This window comes from Drosophila nasuta, chromosome X, assembly GCF_023558535.2.
Source record: "Drosophila nasuta strain 15112-1781.00 chromosome X, ASM2355853v1, whole genome shotgun sequence".
Lineage (NCBI taxonomy): Eukaryota > Metazoa > Arthropoda > Insecta > Diptera > Drosophilidae > Drosophila > Drosophila nasuta.
In genome coordinates, this window is record NC_083459.1 from 4,278,049 (window position 1) to 4,294,099 (window position 16,051).

Below are 16,051 nucleotides of genomic sequence, written 5' to 3' on the forward strand. Positions count from 1 at the left end.
TCTCTCTCTATCTATCTGTCTTTCTTTTCTCTCTCTCTCTCTCTCTCTCTCTCTTAATTGGCCTTCAATGCAGCTTACATTTGAAAAGAAATCGCGCGCAAGGTAAACTCGCATTTGTAGCTAAATAAATGCAACTGCAGCTGCAGCAACTGCAGTGAAACAAGTGGCAAACAATTTGTTTATAAATGGCAACTTTTGCTTTCGCTTTGCGTACCAATTTATTGAAGTGTTTTATTTCCATCAGCCCAAAAAATTGGCGCTGTCTTGTCTAACCGAAACCAAGAAACTATTTAAAATGTGCATAATTCGCGAGGAAACTTTTTTGCAATGCAAAAATAGCGAGAAAATCGAAAGGGAAGAAAAAGTTAACAAAACTAAGAGCGAAATGGAAATAGAAACCGAGGCGAAAACTTTTAATACGCCGTGTCCGTTTCAGTGTTGGTAAACGTTCGCTGTGGTGTGTGTGTGTGTGTAGTTGGCCAACACTGTGTGCCGCATAATTTGCAATTAGATTGTGGCCTGCCTTTGGCTGCCACAGGACATTCTTCCACTTGATTATGCGCTCAAACTGTTGTTTATGTTTATGGAAATTGTTTTTCGTCCGTCTCTGCTACACACACACACACAAACACACTCGCACACACAAACACACTCTCACACTATGTTGCCCCTTCGGCCGGATTATCCTCATTTTATGCGCTTAATTGTTGGCTTTGACTTTGTTGCCTTTTTACCCGCCTACTTTTCTTCCTGCTTATTTTTTTTTTGTTCTCTTTTCTCTTTTGTGTTTCGCTTCTCTTTTCTTTTTGCGCTCTTTCGTCTTGTTTTGTTTTCCTTTTGCATTGTGGCTGCCAGCCACAGTTGCTCGTCGTAAACGTGTATAAAAAGTATAAAGGCAAAGTTTTCAATGGCATACAAAAGCTGCCAATACTGTTCCCTTGCGGGTGAACTTTATTTAATAACAATATTTATAGAACTCTGCTAGGAAAATATCAAGTTTTATACTCGAAATATTTTCGAAATTATGCAATTGCATTGTATTTATATTTAGTTGAGACTTTGTTCAATTTTAGGACATCAAAATAACATTTGAAAATCAATTTTGATTTTTAATTTGTCTATTTACTGATATGTCCAAGCAACTGCTTGTTTTTGCAAAGTGTATTTTACTGCCTTTCATATAGATCTATGTGACATTTATTATCAATAGAGAGTAACATTTAAATGCCATAAAAAATTGAATTAAAAAGCAATTCTCAATTTCAATTTTTTTTCTTTCTATTTATTTTTATATTGTTAATAAAGAATTACACTTTTATGCCATAAAAATACAATTCAATTGCATAAATTATTGTTTTTGATTTAAAAATTGATTCTTAGATTCGTTTTGTGTACGACAAGCAACCACACATTATTCGCACAGTGTATTTCGCTGGCTGCCTCATAGATCTATGGTAACGAAGTATGTGCTAACTAACTTCAGCAACAACTTATGAAACGTTCTATTTCTGGAAGTTATTTAACACACACGCTGGCTGACTGCAAATGTGTGTGTGTGTGTGTGTGTGTGTGCGTGTGTATTGAGGAATGCAGAAAGTATGAACGAGGCAAAATACAATGCAACTACATTTCAAGTGGAGAGCTCATTATTTCACTCACACAAGTAAAGAGCGCATAAATATACAAGTAGTTTATGTACATTTCTGTGTATTGACGCAAGACTATCGAAGTGTGTATGCGTGTGTGCGTGTGAGTGTGGGTGTGTGGCATTGTTGGCCTTGCTTCTTTTGTGCGTTAATGGAAAAAGTTAGCAGCCTGCTGCCAGCATGTTTTATTATTTTTTTTTTTTTTTTGCTTTTTGCTTGCCTCTTTTCGCCCAGTCGCATTCGTTTTGCCCGTTGCCTGTTGCCTGTTGCTGCTGATTGCATTACAACTTCGGCTCTTTCGCTGTTGGCCAATAGATATTACAATAAACTACAGCTCATTGTTGGTCCTTGCTCCTTGGGCGCCCAGATAACGAGTGAAGCGTTGCGTTTTCCCCGCCTCCTCCTCCTCCTGTGCCTCCTCCCAATTGCCATTCAACAAAACTGCAACAATTTCGAGAAACTTGCAACACAATTAGAGTGCGCCTCCGCACAAAAAGAACAAATTGTTAACAATTTCCATTGAATTTGTATAATGAATCGCGTATAGAGTATCGCTAGCGATTGCCAATGAAATTGCCAGAAATTCACATGAAAAATACATAAACTAATAAGGCCAACTAACATAATTAGTTGTACTATTTCAAAAGAACCTTTGCACTACGCTGTTTTTCGAACTTATGCCTTTCTTGTAAGCGTACTTAAATGGTTGTATTATTAAGAAAACATTACTATAAATAAACAGCAATTATTTGGTTGCAGCAGATATTTTTACAAGCGTAAACAAGTATGAAAGCTACAGTCAAGTGTGCTCGATTGTAAGATACCCGCTGCCCGTTAAAAAAAAGTATCACAGTTCTTAAAACTTTCCAAATCATATACCATAAAAACTACTATTATAAGACTTATTTGGTACTATATCGATGAAGTATTATATTAGAAATATATAATAGAGGTTCAAATATATCAAATTGTCAGCCAAAGTAGCGAAGACCCGATGGCAGTAAACGTAAAAAAACTCATACCATTTATATCATATCTCAATCAAATTCTCAAAAATGACAAATATTGTAGTTGTTAAACTCTTGTGGCGGATATAAAAATATTGATAAAACGAGTCAGCAAAAATCTGAAAATTAAAAAGTAAACAATAATAATATTTAAATTGTAATCGAAGCTGCAATAAAATTAAAAATATTAATATTAAATATTTTCATTCAATATATATTTTTTTGTTGCTCAATAAATTTGACCATTATGAATATATGATTTATATAAACTTTGCTGACTACTGACAAATTTGTTCTTTCACATGTTTGAACACACTTGAAAAGAGTTTTATCAGCATTTTTAAGATACTATTGGTACTGTATTTTCATCACTTCACAAATAATTCGATGGAGAACATTAGTTTTCATGTTTCAATTGGTTTGCAGTTTAAATATTGCTGGTCTTGTCAAACTAATGCAATTGACTAGATGAGGCATAGCCGCTGATACTCATAAAAAATACACAAAAATAGAAATTCTGGAATTTATGATTTTGTGCTCTCAGCTATTCCGACATCTTGCCAAATTCATTATTTGTCTCGCAAAAGGACACTTGAAACACTTGAAAGTGCACTTAAAAAAAAAAGCAGAGCTGAGGAGTAGAGAAAATATATTTTTATCTGTCTCGAACCGTTTGAGTTGAAAATTGCGGCACAACTGAACCGAATTGCAGTCGAGTCTGTGGAAATTTCAGTTCGGACAGAGTTGTTGTTTGTTTAGCTTTAGCTTTAGCTTTTGCTCTTGCTTCTTCCTCTTTCCCAGTTCCAGTTTCAGTTCCCCTTGTGAATTGGTTTCTTTCTTGATTGTTGTTGTTATTGTTGTTGTTGTTATTGCTGCGGCTGCCTCTTGATATTTTACATAAACAGGCAAAGTGACGAGAGGGATTTTTGTTATTGTAAGTGCTGCTTAAAAATTGATTAACGCTTTGCTTATAACAAGTTTCAAATTACCAAACGGCGTCTAACTGACGATTCGTTTTCCATTTGTTATTATTGATGCTGTTGTTTGCCGAAGCATTTAGCGCCTGTGCAACAGGTAGCAGCCAGCGAGCAAGACAGAGTGAGATAGAGAGAGCGAGAGAGAGAGAGATGGGAAGAGTGAGAGTGAAGGATAGATAGATCTTTTTGGCTTGTTAAAGAATTTCAATTGATGGATGGTATATTTTTTTTTGTATTTTTTGTTGCCAAGTTTCAGTTTCCATTTATTGCCGCAACCAGTTAACATATTTTCTTAACAATATTCATAGTTTGTTGTTGTTGTTGTTCTTTATCAGCCGCATGTTAAATGGCCTAATTTCTTGTCTAGTGACTTTGCCCAGCTGCTTCATCGTCAGAGTCAGCGTCAGAGTCAGAGTCAGAGTCAGCTTTAGCACCTCGTTGCCAACTGGCAACTGGCAGCTTCTTGTTGATGTTACACTCATTGGCCGCAATATTCAATCGTGCCTCGTGCCTGTCATAATTGCAAGTGCTTGCCTCGAATCTATATGTCTCACTATATATCCTTTCAGCCACATGAGCAGCTCTTTGCTGAGAAGTTGAAGCTACAGCTTTGGCTGTAGCTGAAGCTGAATCTGAAGCTGATGTTGATGCAGTAGCTAATGTCTAATGCTCTGGCACTTGAGAGGCTGCCAGCAGCAGACTAAAAGTGCTAGAGAGATTGCGACAGCGAGAGCAAAGAGAGCAAAGAGGTAAATGCCTGTTGATGTGCCTAAGTTGAGCAAATCAACGAGGATGTCAAAAACAAACACACACGCGCCACAGCCACGCATCAATATAAGTAGGCACACACTTCTCTCCTCTCCAGAGCAGACAGCATTTTATCCACTTAGAGCTGAAGGCTCCATTCAAAAATGCCAGCGAAAGTTAAGAAAAATGTGATACTTGAATACGTAATTGTCTATAATTGAAAAAAACAGAAATGAAAAAAAGAAAATCGATCAGTGTTTCTTTTTGCCGCAATGAGGGGAGGGCGGAAAGCATTAAAAATAGAAACGAAAAGGTTTCATGCAATTTCAATAAAAATGTTGTTGAATATTTAAAGGGTAAGCATTGTAAGCATTTCTCCACCATTCGCTCACTACTTCTATGCCAGTCATATCCTTGTCATACCCTTCTCTTGGTCCCACTGTGCAGCAGCTCCAGCTCCAGCACCGACTCCGGCTCCTCCATTTCCCAGTGCGTGTTTGTCGATGCTTAGGAAATAACAAACACGAAATTCATAAGGCAAACAAAATGAAATGTCGGTCAGCAGCTGCCTTTGGCTGCCTCGACGACTGCCTTGACTGCCCTGGATCAGGGATGCCAATGCTGTATTGGGTAGCGCAGCACAGTTTTGGGTTAACTCGGGGACAGCACGACAATGTGCCATGCCACACCATGCCACACCATGCCACACCATGCCACGCCATGCCGCACACACATTGCATACTTTCAGGCTGACAGCGCAAAAGGGGCACAGCTGTAAAGTGTACAAAAATAGCAGCAACGAAATGAAAGAATAACAAAATAGCGCAATGAAACTAAGCCAAATGCGAACATAGAATATAGAATATAGAACAGACTAGACTATGTCAGCAATGGTCTTCAAGATGCCAACAATAATAAATTGCACTAACCGTCACTGAAATAGTCCTCACTTTAAGGCAAACACTAAACCACCATTTGGTGGAAGTTTTTCAAGAAATAGTTTTATATGACAAACCATTGCAATGGCTACTGCAGACGCATATTTTGTACTCTACGGTATATTTTAAATGCAATAGTATATCGATATACCAAATATGGTCTTCATTATTTTTAGAATTTTGTAGTATTTCATAATAATTTTGTATATTTTCAATTTATAATATTTGTTATTCCAGTATTTTTAGTAAATTGATTTGGTATATTTGAAATATAACAGTATATCGATGTACCAAATATAGTCTTCGTTATTTTTAGTATTTTGTAGTATTTTATAACAATTTGGTATATTTTAAATGTGTAATATTCCTTATTGTCAGTATTTGTAGTACATCGATTCGGTATATTTGAAATAAAATAGTATATCGGTGTACCAAATATAGCCTTCGTTATGTTTAAGATTTTTTAGTATTTCATAATAATTTGGTATATTTTCAATTTACAATATTCGTTATTTCAGTACTTTTAGTACATTGATTCGTTATATTTAAAATGTAATAGTATATCGATATACCAAATACAGTCTTCGTTATTTTTAGAATTTTGTAGTATTTTACAAAAATTTGGTATATTTTAAATGGGTAATATTCCTCATTGTCAGTATTTGTAGTACATCGATTCGGTATATTTAAAATAAAATAGTATATCGGTGTACCAAATATAGCTTTCGTTATATTTAGGATTTTTTAGTATTTTATAATAATTTGGTATATTTTTAATTTACAATATTCGTTATTTTCAGTATTTTTAGTGCATCAATTTGGTATATTTGAAATATAATAGTATATTGATATACCAAATACAGTCGTCGTTATGTTTAGTATTTTTCAGTATTTTTATTCGGTATATTTTGAATTTACCAAATATAACATTCGTTATTTTTAGTATTTTTAGTACATTGATTCGGTATATTTTAAATGTAATCGTATAACGTTATACCAAATATAGCCTTCGTTATTATTAGAGTTTTTAGTATATTTAAATAATAATACCGCATTGTTTTGCTTTTATTGAATCGAGTACATCACAGTCGAGCTCTCTCGGCTGTAGCTTTATGGCTTGCTTAAAGTTTCTATAATAAAAATTAAACATTAAGCGAATTACAAATTTCTTTAATATAATTTTCAATTGAATTTAAGTTTCTCACATTAATTTCATTTCAATCGACATATTTTATTTTACCGTTGATGAAAATGTTACCAACGTTTATCGGCTTCAAAGAGTCATTAATGATGTGTCAATTGCGTCAGTTTGAATTGTCAGCGGCATTGACTATTTCTATTAATAATTAAAACATATCGTAAATTTAGTAGCATTTCAACACGTTGCCTCCTCCTTCGTCTCTCTCTCTCCTTCTCTTTGTCTCTGTGTCTTGGCAGTCAGTTTCGATAATTGTGAAACGCAAATGAAACGCAACGTTTCGCTTGGCTGCCCTTTTGTGGCATACACAAATCGATGGCGACACAAAAATTTCACACTTAACCTGCTCCACTAGCATCCAGCAAGCAGGCAAGCAGTAAGCTGGCATGCAGGCAGCTATCCTAGCAGCCTAGCAGACAACAGCAACTAAGGCGACAACAAAGCGAACGAAGTACAATCAGAAGAACCACAACCACAGCTTGGCATCGATTCTTTATATGAGTATGTACGTAAATTCGTACGTAGCTAGCTTCTGTTGAAGAGTGTGTGGATGCCACTGGCGGAAGTGTGGCAGCTCTTTGGGGTCCTCGTTTCCTTTTGTTTGTGTGCCGGAGAATGCAACCTCAATCTGTTGGGCCATGCGCTCGCCTTTTGTACATATGTTTCGCATTCATCGAGTGTATTGCGTATTGTCTACGTCCAGTATCCTTTTTTTCCTTCCACACACACACATACAGACACGCGTACGCACACAGGACAGACACCAGCTTTGGATTAAGTCCACTGCAAAATCCGGTCAAGTATGGTTTTAAAGGCCTACATCACAAGCTGCGGGTCGAAAGGGGCTTATTTGCATATATGTATACTATATAGAAAGGACAACTTTAACTCGATGTATTGCTTTTCTTTTTCTATTTCTCTCCTTTTACCTTTATTATTTTGCACTTTAATTCAGCTCTCTAAATTCTCTCACTCGAGCACATAAATTGCCCCGAGGCTTTTAGGGTCTCTGGCTCTGTGCGGTAATTGAAATTTTTTTGGGACAAGTGTAGCCTACTTTCTGAGGCAGTTAACATCACTGTCACCTTTTTATGGGGCTAGCTATGTAACTACTTGTATACAACGAGCTGCTTTTGGTATAACCAACCAAGCAACCAACCAACCAATCAATTTGCCAATATGCTTCAAGAATGTGGACAATAAACATTTTTTTGGGTAATTTTCCGTTTTGTTGACATTTCTTGAAGTTCTCTCCTTTCGCTCTCTTCTCGGTTGTGTTGTGTGTGCTCATTGATAAAAAGAAAAGCAAATTGTTATTGTTGTTGTTGTTGTTGTCTTTTGCACGTCCGACTGCGACTGCGACTTCGACACGTGTCCACGTGGCGCCTCGCTTAAAAAAAAAGAAAAAAAAACCAAGCAAAAAAAGAAATAATAATAATAATAAAGAGTAGGAGAGATGCGAAAAAGAAAAGGCGCAAAAGGAAAAAGTTTTGCTTCCCATCTGCTGCTTTTCTTGAAGCGCCCGGCTCGTCGAATTATTTGATTTCCAAATTTATTTTCACTTGAAGTCTTTGCCTTTTACTTACACTTGACAGAGAGAGCACAAGAGAGAGAGAGAGAGAGAGAGAGAGCGAGAAAGAGAGAGAGTCTGGCTGGAGTTGTCTGTTCAGCTTTACCCAAAAATATCTGGCGCAATGTTTTGCATTTAAATATTTTGGCAACTCGAATGGCATTAGGAAGTCAACCCAAAAACTCCACTCATCCTCTTTACACACTCCCACACTCACAAGTTTCAGTTATGTGTGTGTGTGTGTGTGTGTGTTTCTCAGTTCAACTCGTATTCGTTTTAATAATCTCATTCCAAAACGTTTCGTGTTAAATAATTTCCCAAACAGCTATTAACTGCAACAAAACCGTTTTTGGCAGCGACAAATGGCAGCAAATTATGAAGTTCCAGCTTTCTCCGCCACCGCCACCCCCGCCTTCGTCTCCTGGTGTTCGCCCACCCGCAAAAACCGTGAACTCCCCACACAACGAAATAAAACTTTGGGGCAATTTTCTTTTTTTTAGCTATTCGGCCCCGCTAACAATTAATTGAAATTAACATATTTTTCTTTTATTTAAGGCAAGTTATCAGGCAACTCACCCTTTTTCTTTCAACTGCTTCCCAATTCCAGCCCAACCTTTTTGGATTCCACTCCTCCATACTTCTTCCCCCCGCTGCCTGCCTCATAACTCGGGCTGTCAAGTTGATTTCCATGCCAGTGAAAAGTTTTCATTTTTTGGCCAAGTTCTGGGCATACTTTTCCACACAGCCTCACGCTTTCCCTTTCACTTTCGCTTTCCTTCTCCCTCTCCATTCTCGTTACCACAAAAACCAACCTACACCAGCAGCAGCATTGGGGAATGAAGTTTTTGATGGGCGTGGCCACAGTCACGCCTATCAGTCAAGCTCCTCAGCGACTTCAATCGATGGCGTGTGTGTTTTGGTTTTTGTGGAAATTGACTTCACCAGCAGCTCCTTTCTCTCTAATGTCAATCAATTGGTATTCAAATTGCGTGTTATCAATAGCAAATTTATTTTAAATATCTGCTTAACTAGTTGACTATTAAATATCCAACGTGCGTGTAAGTCAAGCAATCACTTTAAGCTACTAATATTTGTGTGATGTTGGCATTTATTTTGGAATGAAATGTTTGAGCTTTCTATTACTGAGTTGCTGCTGCCTTTTGTTTGGTACCCACTCAGACTTTAGTGGCTCTGGCGTTTATTATGTTTAGCTTCGCGTTTCAATTTGAGCTCAGATTCCTTTACGTTCAATTCACACAATTCCCAGGCCAGATGCACAAAGAACAGAGCAGAGGGCAGAGACGCGTTCGCTCTCTAGGCGCATAATATGGCAAGGGGCATATTGCTCATACGCCACCGATTCCCAAGTTGTGCCATTTGTTGTCCTCGGCGGAGCAGCAGCAGCTCTGTTGCCTTTGTAGTTGCTATTTAGTTTGTGTTATTGTTTGCCCTGCCGCTGCTGCTTTTGCTGTTCCTGCTGCCCTTTATGAAAAATTATACAAAACTTTTTACTTAGTGCGCGCGGCGCTGAACAATTACGAGGCCAGTGGCAAGCGGGTGAAGGAGGGGGGGCAACAGGAAAACGTTTTGCATGGCTGCTCAATGCCCAATGCGGCTACTGGCTGCCGGCTGCGTGGTGAAGTGGGCGTAGGCGTGGCAAATGGGGGCGAGAGCAGGAGGTGGTAACTGCAAATAAATTATGTGTTTGTAATAAGCGCGTTCAGCAGGCTGAGTATTTGATTTGCCTTTTTAAACGATGCTGAACGACAAGGGGAGCCACTAAGGCAACAGAGCATAAACACAGAACAACGAGCGAGCGAAAAAGCAAAAGCAAAAGCAATGTCAGTGATTCGAGATCAAGAAGTAAGAGCCAAAGAGCCGCCAATGATTCAATTAGGGTACAAATCACTTAAAGCCAAGCGTGTTGGAAATTAAATGAATCAACTGAAATATGAAACTGCTACAAAAATGATTTACATACATTTCTACATAAATCAGATAACGGGCAAAAAGGTTAATTCAAATATATGAGTTGGACGTGCTGTCAAATGAATTGCAATGCACACTTTAATTTCATTGCAATTGTTGTGTCATTTAATTAAAGTTCAAATCCATTAAAATGCGCAACTTTTTGCTTGTCGAGAAATGAATTGTCGTTGCCGACGGAAAGCAGACAACGGAATGAAATCGAAGCCAGTCTAGAAGCAGGCAACACTTTTATAAAATATATATTTCTTATAAGCTGCTGGGGAAAACTGAATCTAATTCCAACAATCCGACGTGTTAATTACTCGCACTCACTGGCTCTTTTGTGTCTTTCGCTCTCCCCATTCTATACCCTTTACTTCTTTATTTATTTTTTTTTTTGTTGGGTGTTGGTTGAACTTTTCGGCATTTCTGCGGAATTCAATTTCAAAGCTATATCATTTTCATTTAATTTCACGCTTTCAATTTGCCAACCCAACGACAACAGCCCACGCAACTAAACACTAACGTTGTGCCTCAGAAGTTGGGGGAGCGAGGAGGGTGGAGGGCTTCAGATTGACCTAGCGTCGCATCCTTTTTTCCGACTCGTTCACTCATTTCCTTTTTACCCATCCTATTTATGTGTGTGTGTGTCTAGTTGACCTCGTCGTTGCCGCGCTAACATGCCAAAGGTATGCCATAATAGATTTTTGCACCTATTGTCTGTAAAATGAAACCGTAACGGGTTTTGCGTTGTCCTCATTCGCTTTCCTTTCCTTTCTCTACTTTTTTTTTCTCTGTTCTTCAAAGGCAACGTGCATTTATTTTAAGGCCACTTGCTGGCACTTGAAATACCACGCAATAAACTATTAATCAATTAGTAACACAAATATCGATACTCTTCTCATTGTGAATGGACTTTTACAGGGTATTTGCAGTTGGGTGTTGCACAATGCTTGAATTGTGCTTTTGTATGGATTTGTTTTGTTATTTAGAGAACTAGTAAATAGATCCAATTAGTTGCTTCCATCTACAATGCGATGGCAAATGTTTGCTCAATTTGTCGATTCTTGCACTTTGTGCTCAACTTTGTCGAACTTGCTGAAATTAAATGTTTTTCCATTCTACAAAATTGTAAGCTCATTGCCTGTGTCTATGTGTGTATGTATGTGTGTGTGTATGTGTGTGTGCGGGGATTGCTCAGCAAATTTGAAATGTGGAAAAGGGGAATCCTTATTTTTGCGTTGATGAAGAAAAAGTAATATGCTTTACATTGTGTGAAAACTAACGTAATCATTTCTTGCTCTCTCTTCCTCTATCTCTTTCTCGTTTTTCTTTGGCGCGTTTTACTCGCTCTTTTGCTAAATTACAATGTATAGCAAAAACTTTGATTAATTAAAAGTAAAGGCAAAACAATGCGAGAGCAACAATAGCAGCAGCAACAACAACAGCAGCAGCAGCAACGACAACTTTAGTTGTTGTCGAGCGTTGGCGACGCGCAGCCAACGCTTTGACCCACAACAACGACAACAACAACAACAGTCACAGCAAGGACATCAAAGACAACGCACCAACCTTGTGAAGTTTTTTTCTGTGCAAAGATCGTTTCGAAAGACAAACAAATCAAATCCAAACAAAGAAAATCTAACAACATTTGCAGCAAATCATCGAAATGGAATTGAGCATCGCAATTTTGAAGCATTTAGCCAACTACAACAACAGCAACAACAACAACTATTACAACTGCAGCAGCAACAACAAATCTACAGAGTGTTATAAAAAGCAGTTCTTGAGCAGCTACAACAAAAACAACGACAAACAGCGACAGACAACAACCAACAGCAACGGCAACGGCAACAGTAAAAACAGCAGCAGCAACCATAGCACAACGATTGCAGCAACAACTGCAACTTCAGCAACATCAACAATATTTATCAACAACCAAAGCGACAAAGCGTCAACAGCAGCAGCAGCAGCAGCAGCAATAACAACTGCAACCATTGCTCACAACGCTGAAGCAACCGTCCAAAAAGCAGCTGTCAGTCCATTTAACAGCAGCAGCAGCAGCAGCAACAACAACCACAGCAGTAGCAGCAACCAGAACAACAACTAGACAGCAGTAACAATTACAAACAAAAATAACAACTAAAATCAAAATCAACAGATTCAGATAACAATAGTGACATATTCCTAACAAGCAACCATCGATTAACAATCAATCAATCTACAGCAACAGCAACAGCAGTAATAGAAACAAGAACCATGCAGCGACTACGTACAACATTCACGCGATCGCGAACTCCGACGGGAGCTGAAATGAAAATGCAGAATAGTCTCGAGGTGCCCAAGCAGGTATAATGCCGTCCAATATCGATTAGCTATCAATGTGTTATCGATCTCGTTATGATATTGATAACTCATCGTTTTTCAATGTTGCTTCATCGATTATTCGTTGTTGTGTGTGCCCATTTCTTCTGTGTTTTTATATAATAATTTCCTTTTTTCTATAAATTTATTTTTTTGTTGTCTTTGCTGCATGCTTGATTTGATTATTGTTTAACAAAATGCATGCGCCGCACTAACTGGCAAGCGTTTATCGATCAATGCATTAGTTGACAATTGTTGTGGTCGATATGTACAAACAACGATAATACAATCTGCTCTTGGTTGCACAATGTCTATTTCGATCACTTGTTTATCGATCAGTGTTAATATCAATTAATAACACTCAACACATTAGCTGCAACAGATATATCGATCAATGCATATTTTTCAGTACAACGATAATACAATCAGCTCTTGGTGGCACGATATCTATTTGGATCACTTGTTTATCGATCAGTGTTAATGTTTATTAATAACACTCATCATACCAGTTGTAAAGTCTCTATTGATCAATGTTTATTTCGCGGTACATAGTTGATATGTATTGCTAACAATAACAGTCGCTGCTCTTGCTAGTGCAATAGCTACTGCGATCAATTGTATATCGATCACTGCATATACTAGATACGCATATTTATCGATTATACTTGCTGCATTGTCTACAAAGTGTGTATCGATCTATGCATACTATTCAGTAGTTGATGTGCATGATACTTTAACAGACGTTGATTTTACTATATAGATTAGTAGATGAAACTAATTGTCAATGTTTAAATGACAGAAGCAATTGTTGCTCTTGCTGCTAGAATCGATCAATGGCATAGCAACGCATGTTGATCGATAATACTGCTCTTGCTGCTAGAATCGATCAATTGCATAGCAACGCATGGTGATCGATAACACTGCTCTTACTGCTATAATCGATCAATTGCATATCGACGCATGTTGATCGATAACACTGATCTTGCTGCTAGAATCGATCAATTGCATAGCAACGAATATTGATCGATAACACTGCTCTTGCTGCTAGAATCGATCAATTGCATAGCAACGCATGTTGATCGATAATACTGCTCTTGCTGCTAGAATCGATCAATTGCATAGCAACGCATGTTGATCGATAACACTGCAAAGAGCACAAACCTCTTCTTTTAATCTCTTCCGTTTCTTTAGTTTTGTTGTTGTCCCCAAATTGTGTGTAAACAGTCAGTCACGTGATCGATTATTTCTCTCCTCTTCGCTGTCCTCAATCCTTCTAGGTGCGCTCCGCTTCCTTTGACGAGATGCAGCTGGAGGCGCAGCGCGTGTCGGCGCATCTGCTGAAGCAGCAATCGTCCTCGTCGGCCGAGGAACGCAGCTCGGAGGGCGGCTACCTGCAGGTGCCGCAGGCGGCGCATGCTCAGCGCTCGCACAGCTTCGATTCTGCAGCGGCGTCGGTGGGCAGCGACGATTCGGGCGCCTTTCTCGAGGTGCCGCGTCGCCTAAAGACACGTCGCAGCTCATCGACGAAGACGCCGCCGCCCTGCATTCACTGCTACTATGTGGAGCAATATGAGAAGCAGATGAGCGCCGAGCAGCGTTACTTTATCGATCATCGCGAGCTGACGACGCTCAGCTACAGCAACACCAGCTCCGAGGTGAGCGACGACGACGATGATGATGATGTCGAGGACATTACCGAGGCGCTCGAGGATGATGACGACGACGAGGAGGACGAAGAGGAGGCCGAGGCTGAAGCGGAGCCGGATGATGGCCGAACCGATGGCCCTGGCGGCGAAGCTGATGCCGAGGCGGATGCCAGCGCTGGCGGAGAGCTGATGGACGATGATGCGGCCGTCGAGATGGACATACGCATGTCCAATCTGAGCATGGGCAGCAGCATCGAGGAGTCGAGGGCCCGCCTGCCACGGCAGATGCGTCGCCACACCATTGGCAGCTCGGTGACGACGTCCGAGGACGAGGGACTCGAGGGATCCGATCACGGTTCACCGCACTTTGGCAACACGCTGTTGCCGCCGCAACCCGCAACGCCGTGTGGCATCACCTTCACGCTGTCGCCGACCAACGGCGACTATCCGCCGCTGCCCAGCTATGCGTTCCCCATCGATCCCAGCTCGCCGCCTCTGACACCAAACTCGTCGCTAATGCGCTCCAATCTAGCGCTGGAGTTGCCCTCATCCTCGGCCACCGGGCAACTGCAGCTGGGCGCCACAGCCGTGGCAGCAGCTGCTGCACTCACGCTGCCTGCCATTGCCACCGGTGGTAGCGGTGGCATCGGTGGCAGCGCTGCAAGCAGCGCCACCTGTGCCAGCGCCGATGCCGAAGATGCGGGCGCTGCGATGGGCGTGCCGATGCGGGCCAGACGTCGCTCAATATCGCGTCAGGAGGCCATCTTCGTGGAGCCCACGGGCAATTCGCTGGAGAATGTGTCCCATGAGGAGGTGGACAACAACAGTGGGGCGCACAAATCATCGATGGACACCGCCGATTCGCTGGAGGAGGCATCCACCATGGCCACCTGTGGCTCACCCATGGCACAAGCAGCAAGTGGAGGAGGAAGTGGAGGAGGTGGAAGTGCCACCGCTGCGGCACATCATGCTGCATTTGTGGTGCGCGACATTTACTTGACCGTGCCGGATCTGAAGCGTGATCGCGCCGCCTCGGTGGACTCCTGTTTCTCCAAGGTCTCCTCGGGTGGCAAAACCGAGGAGCTGCAGCCCTCCGGCGATGGCTGCTTCCTGGCGGTGCCCAACATCAATGCGACGCGTTCCCGTTCCGTTGACATTGTCCTGCCCACCGATGAGCAGGCGCGCTACAAAGCGCTGGCGATGACCGGCAGCGGTGGAGCAGCCGCTGGTCTCTATGCAGCCGACGGGTATGTTCAACTCTCCCCCTCTCTTGAGCAACCACAATCTCTCTCTCTCTCTCTTTTACTTGCTGTTTTGCTTTGTTTGTTTTTGTCTTGTGTTCGTCTCACATATTTTTCTTTTTTTGCTGCTGCTGTCTGCGAGGGTTGCCAGTAATATTTGTGAATTATAACATTTCTTTATTTGTCACTTGCTCAATTTTTTTGCAATTTAAGCAACCAATTTTGCTTAATAACTAATTTATTTATTTGGAAATTTTAATTAAGAAAAATGCCTAACAAGACAAGCTAGCTTAAATAATGATTTTTACAAAAATTGCAATGCTTTTCATATATAATAGTTATGGCTAACGCTATTACTTAAAATTGAGAGCAATTAATAGGTTTACATCATAAAAGAAGATTTGCAAATAGAACAGTTGTAATAATTGATCAAACAATTATTAGGCACAATAATTTATGTTATTTAGGAAAAAAGATGACTGCAATTAGCAAATTTGTTGTATTTCATAGCTGATTTTATTATATGTTTAATAATATACAATTATATTACTAAATAGACTAGTTGTAATACTATATTATTAAAACTTTTACAATAATTTTAAGTATACAGTAGAATTCAATGTACTTATGATATATGTACATATATCTTAGTATTATACAACATTTCTTTCTTACTTATAAAAATAAGAACAATTTAGTTAAGAATTCTATCAAATTCTAACGAAAATTTAGTTGCGATTATATAAAAA

General features: G+C 39.9%; 2 protein-coding genes across 4 annotated transcripts in view; one reads left to right on the forward strand and one right to left on the reverse strand.

The window, feature by feature from the left end:
* LOC132796135 (GATA zinc finger domain-containing protein 14) overlaps nt 1-16,051 on the reverse strand; it is a 221,033-nt gene that overhangs the window by 88,402 nt on the left and 116,580 nt on the right. The gene's annotated exons all lie outside the window — the stretch shown is intronic.
* The window catches only part of LOC132796137 (eye-specific diacylglycerol kinase-like), a 39,582-nt gene continuing 35,687 nt past the window's right edge, over nt 12,157-16,051 (forward strand). For 2 of the 3 annotated variants that reach the window (XM_060807197.1, XM_060807199.1), the window contains exons 1-2: nt 12,158-12,400; nt 13,693-15,308. In XM_060807197.1, coding sequence (XP_060663180.1) covers nt 12,311-12,400; nt 13,693-15,308 — 1,706 coding nt within the window. In that variant the 5' untranslated portion in view covers nt 12,158-12,310. Of the gene's footprint in view, nt 12,401-13,692; nt 15,309-16,051 lie in introns of all 3 variants that reach the window. The other variant, XM_060807198.1, reaches the window with a different exon arrangement.